The sequence below is a fragment of the Stegodyphus dumicola genome, chromosome 2 (assembly GCF_044657685.1).
Source record: "Stegodyphus dumicola isolate Sdum_Otavi_A_Nest chromosome 2, ASM4465768v1".
Classification (NCBI taxonomy): domain Eukaryota; kingdom Metazoa; phylum Arthropoda; class Arachnida; order Araneae; family Eresidae; genus Stegodyphus; species Stegodyphus dumicola.
This window is the reverse complement of record NC_140769.1, coordinates 122,691,755-122,713,778: the sequence shown is the minus strand read 5'-3', so window position 1 is coordinate 122,713,778 and position 22,024 is coordinate 122,691,755. Positions and strand designations below refer to the sequence as shown.

At 30.4% G+C, this 22,024-nt stretch overlaps 1 protein-coding gene across 1 annotated transcript in view; it reads right to left on the bottom strand.

Annotated features, from left to right (window-relative positions):
- Positions 1-5,966: 5,966 nt before the first annotated feature.
- LOC118181399 (lachesin-like) overlaps positions 5,967-22,024 on the bottom strand; it is a 1,014,793-nt gene continuing 998,735 nt past the window's right edge. Inside the window, exon 12 of the mRNA XM_085811099.1 lies at positions 5,967-18,739. Within this exon, the coding sequence (XP_085667225.1) occupies positions 18,639-18,739 (101 nt within the window). The 3' untranslated portion in view covers positions 5,967-18,638. The remainder of the gene's footprint in view (positions 18,740-22,024) is intronic.

The following is a 22,024-nucleotide window of genomic DNA, read 5'->3' as shown; positions in this document are numbered from 1 at the left end:
CTTTTTCTACGTTGTTTTGCTTGGCTAGCTTGAATCTCACCGTTCCACTGCCCATTGTTCAAAAATTCCATAAGTGTATATAGGAGTGTGGGGTGCAGATTACACCTATAATGATTTACAATGGAAATGTGCTTCTAGGGAATTATTATGCTCAGAAATATCTAAGTAATTCCATCTACGCAACAATGTCAAGCTAACTTTTAACATCATCCCAGCCATGACGGAATTGTTGCCTTCCGTTGTCAGTTGTCTCTTCGTACAACTAAATCATCATATATATTTTTCTGTTTGTGTCAAAATATTGTAGGGTTTTCCTTATTTTGCATAACAAATTTATTTTAAGTTTTCCTGTTCTAAACTTCTCAACTTCCCCTTACATTTTCTCGCCAGGATGTAAATTTAAAGTTAAGTGAAGTGTTATTTGAACGTGTGACTATCTCAGTTTATTCAGAGCGTGTTTCGCTAGCCAAGCGCACGTTTCGTTGTTATTTCGCGGTCACGCTAGTAAGCGTCTTGGCCTTATGAGCTTAGTATTACGCCGGCTAGATTTCTGTGAGTCCACCTCTTAGGCGTAAATTGAAGTGCATTCTTGCACTCTTTATTTTAAGATTTGATTTGTATTATAGTCTACGTTTCAAGTGAACGGTGTTTTTGTTACGCCCGAAGTCTGTGCCTTTCTGTTAAATTAGTTTGAATTTATAAAGGTTTATTTTCCACCTTTCTTCTGAGCTGGTAATTTATTCACGCCTGTGCAATAATTTGCTAGGTTCGTTGTAGGATCTAATTTAGTTTATGCGGAAGAATAGAGATAGGTCTTACAATATTTCATTATCTTTTACTGTGCAACTGAAATTAAGCTAACCTTTTTGAAAGAACGTGCCATATTAAATTAAAAAAAATTCTTAAAATCTGTATTTTACAGTAAGAATTTTTATGTTACTTAAAAGAAAAAATATAATATTTATTCGTGTGAAAGGAACAAATGTCATTCAGGTAATAGAGTTCTTCGGTATTAACCGAATGGTTCATATATAAGAATCAGTTTTAGAAAACTGAAATGAATGATTGTCCGCAATAGTTGGGAATCCGAATCCTCAATAGCTGGGATAATGTTTTTTTTTTTTTTTTTTTTTTTTTTTTTCACACTGTTTGCAATTTTGTACATATATAAATAATTGTAGTGAAATTATACTTGAAACTTTTGTATTTTTCTGTATTGTAACATAAAATTCTAAAGAGAAGATTCTCTGCCAGAAAAACAACACTACAGGGGCAAGTCTGTTTAACATTCAGTAAATGGCTATCTTGCTAAAGTTACAAGATATCGCCAAGCTGGCTATGTTTTTGGCGACTAATTTTTGTGGCCACATTTGGCGAGAAATTGCCAAAAATCGCAAACTTGACGACATTTAGGTCAGGTTTCTGTGTAATTATAATGGATATTGTATAATTAAGTAAATGCAATTAACCTCTATATATAGTTGTAACCCTTTCCGGCCCTCATACGCCTTTCAGTTTCGAGAAGTACTAGAGATTTCTCGGAGGACGGGGAAAACTATATAAGACCGGAGAGATTATCAGTGTCGGAGAAATAATTGTTAATTCAGAGCGACTTCAGAGTATTGAGATATCCATGATAGCTTCATCTTTTTAGATTCTCTTTACATACGTTCTCAATGGAATTTTCAACAGATTAAGAAAATATTGAGATTTGAAAGAAGTATGAAATCAATAATTCTATAACGTTTTAATTAAATCATGAACATCAAAGAAAATTATATTTTTGAAAGCTTTTATATTTAACAATTGTAGCAATATTAAATATTTAGCAAAATTAAAGTTTATATCTTTAGAATATATCACTAAGATTAAAATCTGCTGATTGAAAGAAATTTCTTGCAGAGCCTTGATGAATTATATATGGCACGTTGCAGGAAATCTGATAATAAATTTCATTACTTCTTAATACTATAGCTTTGAATTACGGTAATTCATTCCAATGTCCTGAAGAAGGATAAGAACAGCTTAGTGCCACATCTGATAAATAAATTCCATTATTTCTTAATATGATACATTTTGAAATGCATCATTTCTTTCAACATCTTTTGATTAAAATCAGTGATGAAAACCATTTCATAATAACCTAAAATTTTGCTGCTGATTATATCAGGTCTTTGCTGAAATGCAGAGGAATATTAAATACATATACGAATATTTCATTTTAGATATTTTATTATAAGTGTATGCTTTATTTTCGACCTGATGATGATGTGATGCTTAAAGAAAGTAAGAAAACATTAAATATTTATTTTTGAACGTAATATATGAAAAAAAATGAAAACTTTCATATTTTACATTACACCCAAAGGGGCGTATTTTAACGTTTTTTGTGTTACCTTTATTTATTAAATATCATATTCTTCGCACTTAAACTATAAAATTCATTTCAACAGCAATATCGCAAAATAATTTTAAACTGACCATATTTTTAAAATTTCCGTTACACATTTTTGCGCGCTGGAGACAAAAATGTTTTTCTGTATAACGTTGCCATGGCTCGCTTTGAAATCCTTGAGTTTGTAAATAGAAAGTTAATGTTTTCGTTTCCGCACAGTGTTGCCATTACTTAAATTGAAAATAGTTTTCCAAGGAGTGCTGTAGGTCGACGTTTGGACAATTCGCCTTTCAAATGTCGAAAGCTAAAAATCTATGGGTGATACACCCAGAGATTTAGTAGGGATATCTGTGAAATGTAGGCCTTGACACCCGCTTCTTGTTCCATTTTTTCCAGGAAATTAAAAGTAGTTTTTGACATGTAGCTGCTTGCTTTGTCTTACATTTTTACTGATTGATGGCACTGTGGGAGAAGACATTCATTTCTCTCGAAAAGCTTTCCAAGTAGTGCTGTAGGTCGACGGTTGGACAATTCTCATTTTAAATGTCGGAAAGCACAAAATTCCGTGGGGGATACACCCGAAAATTTAGAGGGGATATCTGTAAAGAGTATGACTTGACAACTGCTTCTTGTTCCATTTTTTTCTAGAAAATTAACAGTGGATTTCGACGTGTAGCTGCTTGCTCTGTCTTGATGCAGTTCTACTGATTGATGACACTGTGGAGGATAGAGAAAGTATTTCATATTAGCAATTTAGGTGTAGCATGTATTTCTGATAATATGGGGACTGATCTTAACATTTTCTCCACTCTCTTTACATTTAATTTGCCGATATACGAGAAACCAGCAACAATCGTGAGTCCCTTTGAAAAAGTATCCTTAAATTCTTTGTATCACGTTTTAAGATTTTTTTTAGCCGTTGGTGGTAATACAGAGATCTTATTTTATTGCAGTTGTTTAAATATACCCAATAATCATTTATTGTGACAAATTTTTTCCGTTTTCTTCCGGATAAATGTTTGACATAAAGAATTCTGTGGTGCGTTTGTATTCGGAGATATGTCGTGGAGAAAGACGATGCACATTATGTTGTTTCACATTTTCAAGGTCGAAGTCAGGATCAATCAGTTTGTTTAGAGTTGAGACTGAACATTTTAATTATTTTTGAAGCTGTCCCTTTAATTGAGATTTCTTTTTAATATTAAAGATCTTACCTTTCAACATTCTAAACATTTCCTCTTTTCCTTGGATATGTATTTGGAACAAATTTTCCACTTGAAGATAAACTTTAACGCGTTTATTTTTTCCTTTCTTGTGTTCACAATCTAACTCATCGTAGCTTTAGATATCGGAAACGCATGCCTTTCACAGCGTCTTTTTATAACGAATAATTTTATTAGTAAAGAGCACAAAAATAGCCTTCCATACATTGCTTCTTTAAAAGCCCTCTTTTGCGTTAAAACAAAAGTTTCAAGTAGCAGACGATAATTTATACTTTCAAAAATATAGTTGCAATTAAAAAGTTTTTTCAAGTAGGTGAGTATGTTTATGTCAAAGCAAAATCGTCTAAAAATGTACGAACAGAGTCTGAATGTTAAGAGGCGAAGTTTGGAATTTTTGTGAAACGTTTGAGCGCATCTGTACGATTTAATTTATGTTTTATGTCACTAGTTCTATTTCGTTTTTGTTATAAGATTTTTAATTTTGTTTTAATATGTGACATAATCGTTTCCCAGTTTTCCGCTTTTATTTTCGACATACGATCAGTAATGTGATTAGCACATCTGCACAATTTTTCTGCTATATGTAATAGCAGATTTTCTGTTTGTCATACACTGTTTTTTATTCTTGTGAAACCTATTTTATATCAGAAATTTATTTTTGTACATTTATCAAATGTATATATATATAAAGAAATAGTTTACTGTAAAGTAAAAGTGTGAAAAACATCTGTCTACTTACTGTTGAAGAACTTGCATTGAAATATAACCTGTATTAAAATGAACCTTTTAATCCAAAAATGTGACTTGAGTGTATGAAAATGTCAAGAATCTGAACGAAAAATTTGTATTATTCATCTCATGGCATGAATGCGTTTCCATAAGATTCATGCAGGAAGACATTTTGACTTCCGGTATGAATGCATGATATAGCAAAGTAATTATGGAGACACTTATTTGTATTTTTTTGTGGCAAATTAAATCCGACGGGAAAAAATTCACAATCACTAAAAATTATTAAATTCATTAATGAGATAAATTTTAGTTAATTTAACGTTCATTAAAATAGTCAATGAAACTCTAAATTTCTTGTGGGAAAAACGAAACATATTTGTAAATACTCGTATCTATGATACAAATGACTTGTATGCGATAAAAAAAATAGAGATCGCAAGTTCAGGAATAAAAGAAAATCCTTTGTGCTGTGCCGTAATGGCAACATAAGAAGCATATTTGGAAATAAGAATATTAACTAGTTGGGAGTAGATATAAAAAATCAAGATAACAATTTTTAATGGTGTCAAAAATCTAATTCATTACTTTGAAGAAACCTAGTTTTTATTTCATAAATAGTTATTTATTAATGTAAGCCACCCCACCGGGATATTGGTTAGCGACGCTGATTGCGGTACCGAAGAGCCTGGGTTCGAATCCTAGAGAAAGAATAGATGTTTGTAAAAGTATAGTGTTCGTGTGACATGTGAGTAAACATGGGACGACCCGAAAGTTCTCTCCAGAGATTGTGGTAGGAGACGAGGATCGGGAGACTTTTGGACCGGACCCGCGGGGTGCTCTCCGTCAGAATTGGGGGGCGGAACTGAACAAAGTCGTACTGTCACCTGGATGGTGTTCAAGGCTCTTGCCAACGACAGGCGCAGTCTTGTACTCCTTGAAGCGACGAATTTCTTGGGCTTGTACTAATGTTACTGTTAGATAAGTGAGACATAATGTGCGAGAAGGAATATACCCCAGTAAGAAATATAGAATGGAGAAAGAAAGTTTACTTGGCATTTACTATGATAAAATGCTTCAGAGAAACTTATGCTTTTACCGGAGAAAATCTATTTACGTAATCCAAATTACTATGGACTCTATTAACCTATACCATCATTTCTATGAAAAAATTATATTAATCTATACCACTATAGAATTTTTAATCAGCTTTTAGCAATTACTAAGACTAAACTACATAATTTATTAAAATTAAGTTTGTTACTTCCGCTTTTATAACTAATAGGTTGCACATTACAATCATTAATATAATTTATCTTTCTTCATTTGTGGCAATGAAATTGTTATATATTAAATTTGGTAATCAGATGTATTTTTCTGCACTATTTGGCTCACTGGTTTATTACAGTATTAACCTGTGCAAAACAGAGTCAGCTTTTGACCTAATTCCAAAAAATTAAATATGAGATAAGTTCAGTGTATTAAGAAGATAATCGTGTGAGTTTCACCGATTATTGTTTTAACAGAAAAGAAATAAGTTTGTTATCATTTCCATTGTCTTACCATGAATGTACCAATATGAATCTCTAAAGTTTAAGAAAAAATCCTACTAAGTCAGAAAACATAATATTTTCACATAATTTATTACAAATATAATGTTACAAATCGAACTGTATGTACAGTCTATCCAGCATGCCTATGACATAACTTGTGTGGTTATATTTTACACAGCTCACAAAATATACGTGCTCTTACAATTTGAATTAGTGCTGTAATTTAACATAACATGAAATAAAGACAAGTTCATTTGATGCTTTTATTACAGTTTTAATCCACAGGATACATAATTGTAGATAATTTTACAAATATTCCAAAGAACAAATAACCAGATTGTAGGAAAAAAAATGGACAGTTATTATTAATTGATATGTTCCTAGTTCTTTTCAAAGGTTTTACGGATGAAATGATGATATTTTAAGACATGATTTATAAAAGGTAAAATATAGAAATATTAATATATATTAAAGTGTTATTTGATTTGATGAAATACTGAGAGAAATTAGACTTCACCAGTGAGCATGCTTTTATTATTACATACTGACTGACACTAAGAAAAGCGCTTTTTTTGTTTAAGTTTTCTAGCGTGTACCAAATAAAATGTTTCTGCAATAATGACGTTACGAAAAGGAGTTTTATTAAGTGTTAGACTGACAGTTTGTAATAATAGTTTCTAAATATCAAGCCTATTATTGTAATTACACCGAAAAATTGAGCATTCGCTTCTGAAAGTTGTTATCAATAGTTATTAAGCATAATTCTTAACCGCAAAAAAAATCCAATTATTCATTTACTTCTAATGATTCCAGTAAACTAGCTACTGTAATTGTTTTATTGGTGTTTATATTGTTAGGTGAAAAAATACTTGTTTATTTTTAATAGAGATGATTATGCAAGTCGCCCAGATGGTATAGTGGATAGAGATGCCTACTGTGGTACCGAAGGGCCTGGGTTCGAGTCTCAGACAAGACATTAATGTTTGTAAATGTATAGTGTCTGTGCGGCATGAGGGCTCTCTAAATATGCGGCGAGCCGAAAGTCCTCTCGTGTGGTTTGGTGAAAGGGGAGAGAGCTGGGAGTCCCTGAAACCACCCCCCCCGGGAGGCTCTGCCTCAAAATTGGGTTTGAAAACTCCAATTTTGAGCCTATACATCCAAAATTCCCCCCCCCTCCCGCCTATGCATCCAATAAAATCCTCCGCCTATACACCCAAATTTGGGGTCCAACGTCTTTTTGGAGTAAAACAGTCTTCCATGTAAAACAGATACAACAACAACAACAACAATTATGCAAAAAATTAAAAACTCGGGTTTATTAATTTGAAATGATCTTAAATTTAGGTCAGGTGAAAATAAAAGAAGAAATTTAAATTGCGGATAAAAAAAAGTACTTATATAAGGATTAATTATGAAGTAGAAAGATTTAAGTTTAGACATAAATAAAGAACAGCTTAATTTTTTATTTCATATTATTAATTTTTTTAACAGCTTAAAATAAGCAAATGGCCAAATCCTAAAAATATTAATTACTTTCTCTAAATAAGATGAGTATCTACGTTTATTGATTTTACGTAGAGAATGAGATGCATTGTTTTGAAAGTGTGAACCATGATAGGATGTTTACACTTAACAGGCTGGATAATCTCAAGTAATAATTATTTTACATTTTTTATTCACCTTACGATGTCACAAAAAACATGATCCATAGAGTAGCAAGTACAGAGCAGGAAAGGAAAACTTTGAAAGTTTAAATATTGTAAACATTGCTGTAAATATCAACTCTAATTTACATGTGTTTTTTAAAATTTAAAACATTCTCAATCAATTAGCATATGTTATTTGGGAAAACGTAAATACTTTTTTAATAAATAACTTTCATTAATTAAATTAACTAATAAATGTTAAAGCAAAGGTTATTCAATAAACATAATCAGAAAAGCAACAGCAAAAATCTAATAAATAATTAATAAAAAGTGTACTATTTACTATGGTTTAATTAGTGTAAATTTTCTTTTCCCATGTGTCTGAAGACAATTAATTATTTTCTTAGATCATTTCTTAGATGGGCTGTAATAGAAATGGTAATATTAATTAAAAATAGAATGTATTAGAGGAGATTATCTAATATACAAGCAAAGGGGTGGGTAAATTGCGTTATAGATTTTTTATTTTTAATTATTTCATGCATTGACCTATGGACCTTGACGTGAATCTACTTTTCTTACAATATATATGAAGTAATTTCAAGTATTTTTATATATGTTCTTTAAATTTCATACATACTTCCTTAAAACATTCATAAATAAAATTAGTATTTGCAAGGCATCTGAATTTTTACCCATCGAGAAAGTCATAAATTTTAGATCCAGTGAAATTACATTTTTCCCACGGTTTCACTGAAAATTTTATATTAAATGCTTATTTCTCTTGTAACAATATTCAACACAGAAAAGTGCTGTGACAAAGACTGCTAAGTTCTGCATGAAACTAAAATTTACTTTAAAACTGCTGTGCATTATTATAACTTGAATCATATTTTTTGAATCAATTGCATTAAACAGAATTATCAAGTTTAATTTTTTTTAATTAATAAGTATTTGATGTACGAAGTAAAGTAATTTATAATTTGAAACTCTGTGTATAGTTTATGAAGCAAATATATTGTTAACAATAAGAACAATGAGAATACATACAGTTGACTGAACAATGACATATGGTGTAGGTCAGATGCCTTGTGCACTTCTTCTTGTCCTACTCTGCCTTGATAAGTCATCAACAACCACTTCACCAAGCCAAGATGACAGTGTTGAATAGTTGATGAATGACATTTAATGCTATTCCACCATATTTATTTGCAAATGAATGCTGAAAGTTATATGACTTACTTCATTTTTGAGATCTTCGTCACCTGAGTGATGGCTTCCGCAGAATGAAACAATCGCCTATACATTCAAAATATCCATGACCACATTTTGGAAGTAATTTCCATAATATTGGTATCCGTACAGAGATTTCCGCACAGTGTGGTCACTGCTCGCTGTGAAATCGTTGAGCTTGTTAATCATCAATTCGTTAAAAGTTTACAAAATATGAAACATATAAAACAAGTCCGAAATTCAAATTTTGAGCTTCCAGGGGCATGGAGGACTATGTTATTAAAAGCTTATCAATTTTGGTACTGTTTCGTCACAGCGCGAGGAACATATACATGCAGACTCTACATTATTTACCTTTCTTGTCGCTCTGTATTCTTAAAAATAATACAGGGCGACAATATTTAGAGGCAACAATTTGAAAAATGATACGCCGTTTATAGTAAATCAATGCAAAATCCCATTTCGAGACTAATTCCATTTTTGGCTAAAAAGGGTAGCAATGCCCTGAAATTTATGAAACAAACAAAAGGCGAAATTCTGATAGAAATTTCTGTAACCTACGAGTTACGTAATTAAAATTAGTACTAGATGCATGTTTTTGAAATGGAGAATACAATAGCCGTTAAACTATAAGTTAGAAAACGGCTTTTCCAAAATGAAACTACGGTTACTTATACCAGTTATACCTGAAAAAAGTTTACACTGCCGATCTGCTTGCATAATTTATCAAGCTCGGTTAAGAAATGTCACCAATCAATTCTAAATGAAGAAAGGACGAATCTGTTTATTAAGAGTTTCCGAAACAACAACTATTTTCCAGATTAGAATTAGTCGTTCCTAATTGCACAGAGTGGATAAAATCCTAATTTGCATAAAATGCTTTTGCTGATGAAGTCTGCAGCTGTCCTGAAAGGATTTACTGAATAGCTGCTTGTTCTTCGAATCTCGGCGGGGAATCAGAGTCCGCGGTATAAGTTTCTGCTTCAAATTAAGGAGTTACAAGATAGCTAATCATAAAGTAACTTCTTTTTCCTCTTTAATCTGTTACAACATACGAAACCGATTTTACTATTTTCATTCACGTAAATCGAAAAAAATATATTGCTCGAACAAATGTAACGAGACAGTTTCTAGAGTTTGGAATTCTTTAATTATTTATAATTGCAAAGAATAACAATTAAAAACAACATTAAGATTTATATCTAGTGGCGAATCAGCAAGCATAATTATTGTCGTTAACAAAACGATCATTATTTTCAAACTCTGTAAACACAAAGAACGGCAATAAATTACACATATTTTTAAAAATACCGAAAGAGAACATTTTGCCTAGAAGTCCCCCTCCCCCCCAAAAAAACATTCAAACAATATGCTGCATACATGACATTTAGTTAGGTGTGTTGGACAGTTTATATTAATTACATTTATTACTTTGAACATAAAAACAATAATAAATATCACGGTACTGTGTGCGATCTAAGAAAATAAGATGTAATAATGTAATGTAGGAAATTAAAATTATCATGCTTTAATATAATAAATATAATAACACCAAGTATATCAGCTGAAAGGCTCACTTAATTCTCCAGGAAGGACGTTCATTGTAAATAAGATAATTTCCTGGTTAGAATACCTCAAAAGCGCGAAGATCAGGCTTTAAAAATATTGAAAAAATTGTTTTGCTGTTATTTTTCTATGCATTGTTCCTTCTTGCGTATCACCTGCAGAGGCATCAGGCTACATTCATGCTGAAAACAGAAAAATGTGCAATGCCTTCGCCGGGGTTTGAACACCTGACCGCAAGAATTACACCAGGAAATCGATGTAGGACCGTAAAAAATGTGGAATGCCCTCGTCGGGGAGTGAATTCCGGACCGCCCGAACTACACCAGGAAATGTACGCAAGAATGTGAAAAATATGTCATCGCCGGGGTTTGAACTCCAGACCGTCCGAATTACACCAAGAAAGCAAGCAGATAGGAGGAAAAAATAGCTAATACACTCAAGCTTAAAGTGCGACTGGTGTTTTGGGGGACCAACTGCCAAATCCCAGGGGTGACTAATAATCATCCACCAACTTTTAGTTAGGGCGCCACTTGTATTTTTCGAAGGCAAGATACTGAAGAAATCTGCAATGCCCTCACCGGATCTGAATTCCGGACCTCCCCAGCACGCATCGTCCGGGTTTCCAGTTACAATACGAAGACATGCGGAAAGGAGAAAATACCTTATACATTGATATGACGAATTCAGAAAAATATATTGAAACTGTAGACGAAAGCGTTGTTTCAACTCAGAAAAATTCTGTGGCTTAATGGAAGGACTTGAGCCACGCCGTAAATTTAGAATATTTGCGAGTGCTTTTTTAAAGCATCAGATATGTGTCCTTGAGTGGCTACACACCTCATCAATCCTTAATTCAATCGAGAGTTTAACGCCAATCGTTGAAAGAAAACTGAAAACGGGGGACAATATATCAATAAATCTTTTAATTATTACTTTTATCAAAGATTGTTTCCATGATGATAGTGTGAAACAGATGTTGGAAAACTAGTGAAATCAGTGCTTAAATATATACAAAAGCCAAATGATAACATCTAATTAGATTTGCTTTAAGTTTTCTAAACATATGTTTCGTTACAATTAGTAATAGTTTTACATGATGTGTTCAGATTAGATTGCAATTTTTATTTTTAAAACACGAAAGCTTCCTCTTTGTGAGCCCTATCTCCCATCAAGTTTGCATGAACTATTTCGTGTCTTCCGGTATATGCATGCCTGTTCAATGAAGAGTTTTATTGTCTTTTAAAGGTAAATCAAAATAGGAAATCATACAAAATTCATTCAATTTGAATCAATCCCTGATTTTCTGGGGATATATTAACTAACTCGACGCGAACCAACATTTAACTTGACTGAAAAATTAAAAATTAATATCTAAACTACCATTAAAACAATATCTACGGAAAATGCAAAAAGGAGAAAATGTGTATGAGGTTACCGCAACCATGAAACAATAATTTATTTGTTCATAATCATCGAATTATTGAAACCAATCGGATGTGAATACCACATGACTTCTTTGTACGGTATATTAAATTACACATATTTTAAACTGAACTTATTAAATTTAATTCCTCGAATTAAATAACTTAATTATCCTCAAGGCAAGTTAAAAATAACAACAAAAATTACAAATTTTGAAATTAAAATTCCAGATGAATTTTTGTCGTATGAAAGTCAAACTTCTTAATTTTATTTTTTCATAATGAATACAAAATCTTTCTCAAATATAATTATAGCAAACTTAATAGTTTTTAATTTGACATTGCCAAAACATGAAGTTTTTTTGTCATTTAAAATATTCCTTTAATTGTAAGTACATGACTACGACCAACGATTGCGAAAATAAAGGCTGAGTAAGGATGTGGCTAACCCCAGATATGCTGGTACTGTGTGAAGACTCGAATTTTGCTGATTATTTTATTTTTTCCTCGATTTCAGTCAGAGAATATTATGCTTCTATTAGTTTAACTACAAAACCAAAAAGTAAACATGATTGCCATTTTAAAGATTTATAACAACAAATAGTCAACTTCTCATAGAAAAATTACAGCCAAACAGAATGTGTACAAATCTACGCTCTCGACCCAAAAATGTTTTCTGGTAAACCTAGGCGTTTCTTTTATCAATTTTGTTGCATTTTGAGTATTTCATAAATGACTCGTTTGAAAATTGAATAATAAGTTTAAATACATAATATTTTTTATGCATACATTCGTATTTCATAGTATATTGTCTTTTTACTTCCTTGTACGAAGTAAAAAAGAAGTATTGTAATCAGTTTCAGGCAGCATATTTCAACGAAAATATCCGTCTTGACGCTATCGAATGCAATTTAACGATGTTTTTGCGTGATATCTGTACGTAAGGACAGAATAAAATACTCTTTTCCTTCAAAAAATCATAAAACTGCTTTAAAATTAATTCTGAGGAGAATTTTTCGTGGCGTCTGTACGAACGTATGTACGTACGTACGTACGTGCGTATCTCGCATAACTCAAAAACGAGTAGCCTCAGAATGTTGAAATTTTTTATATAGGTTTGCTATAACATGTAGATGTACACCTCGTATTTTGGTTGCAATCGGCCGCACGAAACATATATAAATATATTTATATATATATCCACTCTGTTACCCGGCTCAGTGATCTCAGTTTCTTTACTCTTACATGTTTGTAAATTGTACATTTTTTGCTTTAAAAATGATTGTATTATGCTGTTTTTATCTTCCGGTTAAGGTTTTTATGCCTTTAGTAAATCTGTATGCAATATTTTTAGAGTTATCAACAATTTTAAAGTAGTCTAAGTGCAGCTAAGCCTTTTTTTATGGCGGCCATTGATGTTTACATTTGAAACAGCAGACTAGTGGATTTGTTGCCAATCTAGAGAAACTTAGCTTCGCAACAACAAAGATAACGCATTCATTTATTATTGCCAATTAAGTCATGCTTAAACCTTTTCGAGGAAATAAGTGTTTAAGATTTACTTCGTAATTTTTAATATAGATATTTTGAGTTTTTATGTATTTTTGCCTTCTCGCGAAATGACAACTGAATTAATTAAATGAGAAATGCTCAATCGTCTGTGAAAAACTGTTTCTTTTTTGTTTTGTTTGCTTAATTTCTTTTATACATCATTCTAGCTTTATTATAGTATTTGAAAAGAACATGTGGCAACGATTAGATAATTCTATTCTTTAAATGATTTAAATTTTGCGCATTATGAGCTATAATATGAACGAAATATATAAGTTAACTGTTATATAATTATTGGATTATATAACAGTTAACTTAGTTTCCGTTATATAATTATTATATAAGTTAACTGTTATATTAATACTGTTCAGTGAATCTAGCGCCAGAGTTCGCTATGGTAAACAAATACTAGAGTGAATTTTAAAGAATGCATTTATTCTATTGTGGTTTATGCGCTGTCGGCGAAGTAGATTTAATTCAATCCAATAAGTTTAAATGAAATGCAAGAAAAAATGCGTATAATTTAATATTCCGTACAAGGAAGTCATGTGGTGTACACATCAGATTTTTTAACTTTTCATATTATAAACTATCTAATTACATTGTTCATAATATATTTTATTCCACTGCTTTTTTATTTTACGTTGCCATTTTTTGCATCTTATTTTTTTCCCCTTTTTCAACATTATTACTATAAATATTATGGCATCGGAAAAATCAGTCATCATGGGATACATATTTAAACCTTAAATTATCGTATTATTTTTGTTTATATATATATCAAAAGTAATTTATTAGTTTGTATTCAAGCATCGGTTGCGACGAAACGCGATAATCTTCAAATTATAATGCATCTGCTAAAAAAATTATTTACCCTTGAAAAGTCTGTTTTCCTTTGACAAATGAATAATAATTTTATTTTATTTTTAATTTTACATTTTGCTTCTAATGTAAGAATGTTTTAACATTTCTATGTCGTTTGCATAGTATTATAATGCATAATGTTGGCATACACATGTTCAAATAAGCTTTAATAGATTTTAAAGGTAATCAGACCAATCTGATTTTTGTATTTCACAATTCTAAATTAGTTGATTTAGTTTCTAAATCGACTAATAGTAACTAATAATTTAGTTAACTAATAATTTAGTCAATTTAGTCAACTAATAATTTAGTTTCTAAATAAATTGATTAGTAGTTTAGTTTACTTTACAGTTTACTTTACTTAAGTTACAATAATATTGCGATTATGTTCCTATGAGGTAATGGTTCGTCCGATTGCAATATAAAATGAAAGTGCACAATTAGATGTTATAGCACTCCCATATACAAAATTTCAACGCTCAACGGCGAATCGCCTTTTGAATTAAGCGAGATACATACATACATACACCCATGCATAAGTACGTATATACTTTTGTCCCAGAGGTATTTAATTTTGCTTAAATCCATTTAACAATTCGTTTTGAAAAAAAAAAAAAAAAAAAAAAAAAAAAACCTTTATTCTATCAGTAGGCACAGACGTTAAATCAAACAAAATTCGTTCGAATAGATTCGGGAACTATCAAATTAAATATTTGCGTTGAAATATAATACCGAAAACATTTAATGATTACAATACTTCCTTTACTTCGTACAAGAAAGTAAGAAAATGTTCTAACCGACCTATTTACACAAATTGGAACTTACTGTCAGTAAATACAGTTTCTTAATGCCATTCATAAATTATTTTCTTTACTCTTAACCATGTTTGATCTTTCATTATTTATTATGCAATTTGTGTTTTTTAAATTTCAATGCGGATTTTATTTACATAAAATAATGAACGTATTCTTCAGATTATCGGTAATGGGCTGTATAATATACATAAATTAAAATTCATGAACATCCTTTATGATTCTCAAGAAAAAATAATGTTGTAAAACAGATTAAAAATATCTACAATCTGGTTATCATTTTGGAATCGTATAAATTGTACTTAGACAAATTCATTTCTGTCAAATTTGATAATTTATAAATTATAATTCAAAATGCGAACAGAAACTTTAAACAACGAACGCTTCTGATCAGTGACGTGCAAAAATCAATGTTTGTACTTTAGTTAAATTATATATTATTGTTGCGTTGGGTGTATAAAATAAATTCCGAGTGACATGCAGCATACGTAAAGCAAATTCCACATTAAACTATAAATAGTTTATACATATTCTTAAGAGTAATACGTTACCTATTTACAGAGCACATATACGCACTTTAAACATTCATATTTAATATTTTCCACGCGTTTAACTTGTAACAGATAATTACCACTAAATAAATCATGCAACATAAAAATTACAGTATCTGTAGCATTCACTCATCATTGAGATTATTAAGATATAATGTACACTAAGTGATTTAGTTTTCACTGAGATGAGAAACTCAGGTGAACACTGCACGATTTTTCGATCAAATCCCTTTTATATTCAGTTGAATAATTAAGATGCGTGTTTATTCGTTAAGTACGTGAAACAATTTAAAATTCATTACGAGTAAACTGCTGAAGCGATGACAAATTGCATTGAATTGAAATAAATACAAATCTACACCGTTTTTTTGTAATTTAAAAGAATCTGAAAAGACTCTGATTTTAATGTTCGCCAGAAGGTTTTGTTAAGATTTATCTACGCACTCGCTAAGCTCGCAGTTTATCTGTCTGCTATTCCATTCACTTCTTTTTGCCTTTTTAGCTTTATTATTAAGTATAATTTTTTCGCACTTACGCCATATACAATTCCACAGGAAAATTACAAAAAATTTACAAGCAGCATGTGTTTATAATTCTCGATAAAGTTTTAAGTGTTGGCATACATTTTTCTATTTTTTCAGTCTTTTCTCAGTTTATCTATTACTGTACAGTTTTCTCAGTAAGATGGCTTACAGTTTTTTTTTCTTTTTATTATTAACGTTTTGTGTGCTAAATTTATTAATAAAATATCATCCTTTTCGCACTTACGCCACATAAAATTCAACAGAATAGCACAATCTCAAAATATTTAAAAATAGCATATGTTTAGAATTTCCAATATACATCTGGAGCGTTGGAGATAACATGTTTTAATCCGTACATTGTGACCACCGTTCTCTGTAAAATCCCCGAGTTTGTTAAGAAACTCATTAAAATTTGATAAAATAAGAAATATAAAATTCCAAATTAAAAATTTCGGGCTTCCATGCACATGATGGAGGATTACGTTATTCAAAATTTGACGGCCCTAGATACTGTAGTTCTTCACAGTGTGAGAGACATACATGTATTCTTGCATATTCTTCATTGTTTAAAATCTTTAAAAAAGTACACGATGGTAATATTTCGTGACAAAAATTTGGAAAGTGATTCTGTCATTTAAAGTGGTACATCACCGAATCTCGTAGCGAAACTAATAGCCCATTCGGTCAAACGCCCTTTTGGACTAATAAGCTTTACAAACGCTCAATGTGCGAAACTTTTCTTTTATTGCAGGCCTGTGTATCAAAGAGAGAACTGAGTTGAACATACTGTATATCTTGATAATGACATATTTGAACAGAGACAATGATGAGTATCACTTTTAACAAGGTAGTTATCCGGCCCAGTATCAAAGTGATCATTATCAACACCATTTAGGATAATACTTCAGTAAAAATATACCTTAACATAAAGACAATTTGAGAAAGTATATCGCGATTAAGGTAGTTATCATTATATATATATATATATATATATTATATTGTATATTATATATATTATTATTATCAAAAGTCGCGATTAAGGTAGTTAAAAATTCACAAAAATGAGCGATAGCGTGTTAATGGTGATGCCATGAGAGTCTTCGGCTTTAATCTTATGTAAAGTTTTCTGGAAAAGATACGCGAAGTTACTGTCTTTATGCTTCTACTCTTTGTTGATCTCCAGGATATTTTCCGTCCTGTGTCCCGTATATTGAGGTTCGGTTTATCATTATTAGTATTACAGGCATTTGGAATGAAACGGCTTATCGCAGAAATATCCGTCACATGATAGGATTCCTCTAAAGAAAGATGGACGCGTTGAGATTTTTGTAAGCACTTTAAAAAACATCGGGTAATAAATTTTTAGTTTTCAGTAATAAAATTTGGTATTAGTTGAATAGTTTACTTGAGACAAATTTCAAAATGTTTCACGGAAGCACGAACAAGTCTGTAGCATTTTATTTTTCTATCTTGAGAATCGTATCAGGCTAGAAAGTTCCATGCATAGAAAAAAACACTTTAAAATCCAAAGTTTTGTAACAAGATTTGTCACTTACAAATTTATTCCCGGCTTCACTCTATGAGTCTATGTATGAGCAATTTGTTAAAAATTAATAAGTTTGAAATTTCTACAACTTTTTTAAGAAATGAACTTTCTGAAAAGTAAATAATTTGATCGATATGATTACCATAAAATATATTTGAAGGCAATAGTTTTAAAAATTAATTTCGCGAGAAATAATAGTATAGGATATGAACAAAAGTAACGAAATTTAACCTTATATATCGGTATTGTGAAATCAATTAATACAGAAATTGTTAAAACTGCAATATATTTCTTAGGCTTTCTCTGGAATAAAATTGCTTTAGAAAGTTATTTGAAGTTAAGGAATTTAAGATAGCTTTTATTTCATTCCTCTTGGTAAATTAGGATACATTTTACTCAGAGGAGAAAACGGATTTAAATTGAAAGAGAAAACATCGAAAATTTAAAGTAAGCTTAATAGCAAGTAAAGTATTTAAAAAGTCCCGGATCTTTATTTTCCTTAACAGCATTCATTAATATGTTACCCTAATCCTTTACACGTAAAGGTAGTTCGGGACACTGACAAAATAGGCTTCTGATTATTCAATTTCTAATGCAACACCATAAAATTTAATGTTTGAAACCTTCAATTTCACGTTTTTTTCACCTTTCTTCCCACTTAGTTTAATCATAAAATTGGTTAAATAGGCAAACAAAATCATGCAGATATATATAATTATTGTTTATATACAAAGCATACACGCCGAAGAAATCCTTTCTTTAGTAATTACTTAAAGTTTAAAAATTCGGCAAAAAATGAATTCAGCATGTCAGATTTTTCAAAAATGAAATATTTGTTAACGTTATGAAGAACCATTCTACTTCTTCAAGCATATATAAAAGGGAAATGACTATATTTGGATAAAAAATGTACACATTGATTTTATAATCCTGAAATATTCCTTTTTGGCCGGTTAGCTTGGTACATTTTCCTAAACAGCAATCAAACTCTTCCGGAAGAACTGGTTTCCTCTTTTCATATTTGTTACGTCGTTAGCATGAAAATCAAAGGTATAAGTCCAAATGCGAAGAAAGAGAGAAATGAAGTTAGATTTGTGCTGCTGACACCTCTGTTGTTCTCAGGAGCTGTAAGAAACAAAATGAATAAAACATAATTAACACGCAATCTTCCATAAAAATAAAATATGCGCATGTATGCGTACTATAAGCATTATATATATATATATATATATATATATATATATATATATAATATTTATAAATGTTTATAGGCCGCATATATATATATATATATATATATATACAGGGTGATTCTAAATTGTTTTTACACATTAAGAAGGGTGATAGTACTCATCCAGAAGAGCAGTAATTACCATAGAACATAGGGTCGCATTACACCCTGGGAGGCAGAAAAGAGGAATTTAAGAATTTCAACCTGAACTAAAACAGTGTTGGGAAGCGAAGACCAGAAGCTGCACAACCAGTTTAACGAAAACTCACAGAGAGTGCACAAAACGGATAAAACCGAAAACTTGGCCTTCCAGTGTTAATTCGAGCTCAGACTTTGATGGCAAACACTCAAATGCACATCTTTCGTTGACTAGGTCTCAACCTCGGAAACGATTGCAACAAGTTAATTATCTAAATTATTAGGCAGTATTTTATTAGTAGTAGGTTTTATTAGTAGTAGGTTTGATTTAACTATTGTAGAACTTCAGCTTTAATAAATTCAGTTTAATTCAAAAAAATCTTACAATACAATTTTATCCATTTCGTTCAATGTGTAAAATTTAGATTTTTTTTCAAACATTAATTTTTTAAACATTAAATATTTTTCAAACTTTAAATTAAATTAAATTAAATTTTCGAACTTTATTTCAAAAACTGGAAACATTTACAGGAACATTAACATCATTTTTCACTCATTCCTTTTATTTTTATAATCCTTAGCTGTTGGCAATATATATATTTTTACAATCCTTAACAGTTTGCAACATTTTTTCACACAAAACAACCATTTTACATTACTTTGGAGTTTACAGCAAAGTTTTTACAATAGATCACACAGGTAGCAGCTTAACACTCAAGTTTACATAATATTAGCGCCCTCTATTTACACAGTTAGCAGAAACAAACTACTTTACCTCACTTTCTTCAACATATGCTACTCCACTCTTCCGCGTACAAAATATGTAGTTACAAGGTAAGTTAAATTTAAACTTACTATTTACTTGTCTTTTTAGTACTATTTTTGTATTTTTACAGATTATATTTAGTTTATTTTGGTTTAGATGCATAATTCGCGTCGATGAAGTTCCAATAGGCAAGGGTTTCTAAATTACTTTGGATTTATACTCTTAATTACATTAGCAATGAACTTTTAATTTGTAATTATGTTTCCTAGTCGATTTGCATACTACATTTCTCTAAATTTTTTAATAGTTAAAATTTCTTATTTAAGCAATTCACCATATTTGGTTTTACTTTTGGTTTTGAAAAATACTTTACCCATGCCTATATGAATGACGAAATACGAATTAAGTATTTGAAGAGTTATGTTTGGAGGCAACTTCCCATTGACAAGATCTGTCTCTTGCTTGCTCAACAATTATTTCCTTTATGCAAATTAATTTAGTCTTAAAAATTCCTAATTTTTAGGATTAAAAATTTTTTGGATTATTAAATATTTTCCCATGGTTTTTAGATACTTGCACTTAATTTACATATGTTCTCTAAATTTGAATGGTATTGCAAATTCGTTCGCAGCAATGATTAACATTTTGTATATAATTTATCTTTTGTATACAATTAAATTCTCATAATTTAAAATTAAAAAAATTACATTACTTTTTTACGTATGTTAGAATATTTGTTAAGCTCAAATTTCATTCCTTGCAGCAAGGGCGAAAGAGAATTATTTAAATTTAATTTAACTTTACTATTTATTCTTGTAAAACAAATTTATGTATGTATCAAAATCCAAGATTTGTATTTCTAGTTTTCTTAATTATTTATATAATTTATATTAGTATCTAGATGAGCAGACTTGCATACACAATTCTGAGAATAATTGTGAGCGAAATGTTGGAAGACCTTTCCGGTATACTTCCTTTGTTCAATGGCATGTTACTCTTACAATTCGATTTAAACAGTTACATAAATAATAAATATTAATGCTGCATGATATATACAGTAGCACAACCGTTTGCAATTCGACACGGAAAATTTAGAAAGGAGTTTTATATTTCCATAATATTAACTGAAATAAATTTAGAAGACCGTAAATAAATAACTTACATGGTTATAATACTTTCAGATGTCTAAAGAAATATGTTTCAGGCTTTAAGAATGTACTGAAATAAAATAATGGTAGCTAAAATTAGCTTGCATTTAGAATACACAGTGAAAGGTAATTAATTATTTTTAAATATATCATCATTAAATAGAGAATATCAATCGAAACTTCGAATCTTTATGTTTTTGGAACATAGTTACATATTTATTTTAATTAGTTTCATTGACTGTTTAAAACGTAGCAAATAGGTTGAGTAGAAATATTGTTTTGATATCACTTTCGCCTAGAATAAATTATTTAAATGAAACTAATTCTAAAGCACCCAGTCGATAAGAACATGTCTTTGGAAAAATAGAACCAGTGGAATGACAAAAATAAATTCGACACGCATTTTAAAATAGAGTAACACTTTTTTCCTTATTAAGATATATTTTATTTTCATTTTGCTGATTGTAATTTTAATGAACCCACGAATTATTTCTAGTTCCAATCTCATTCCCGATAAAAAATTAGCTTCTTATTAAAAAAATCATGGAAAGAAAAATTATATATATCAGTTATTCTTTGTTATAAACATATTTTTTTTTTTTTTTTTTCATTTGGAACTTGGATTTTAATAATACAACACATTTGATTAAAAATTCTTATTTCACTGGGTGTAAAAATTAATTAAAATTTATAAAACGTTTCTAGAAATCCTATGACGTACATTTCTTCGTATTTGTACTCCCTTACGAAGTAAAGGAAGTATTGTAGTCCCGAAAAATTTCGGGTACCACATTTCAACAAAAATATACATTTTGACCACTCTCGAATCCAATTTAACGGTGTTTTTGCATGACATCTGTACGTGCGGACAGAACAAAGATATCTTTTACCCAAAAGGGATTGTAAAATAGATTTAAATCGAACTCAGAAGAGATTTTTTTTTTTTTTTTAGACGTCTGCACGTATGTATGTATCTCGCATAACTCAAAAACGAAGAGCCCCAGGACTTTCAAATTTTGTATATGCTGTAACATGTAGTTGTGCTCGTCCCTTTTCGGTTGCAATCCGCTGTACATATATATTTATATACGTTTATATATACGAAATCTTTTACTTTGCTCGGTGTG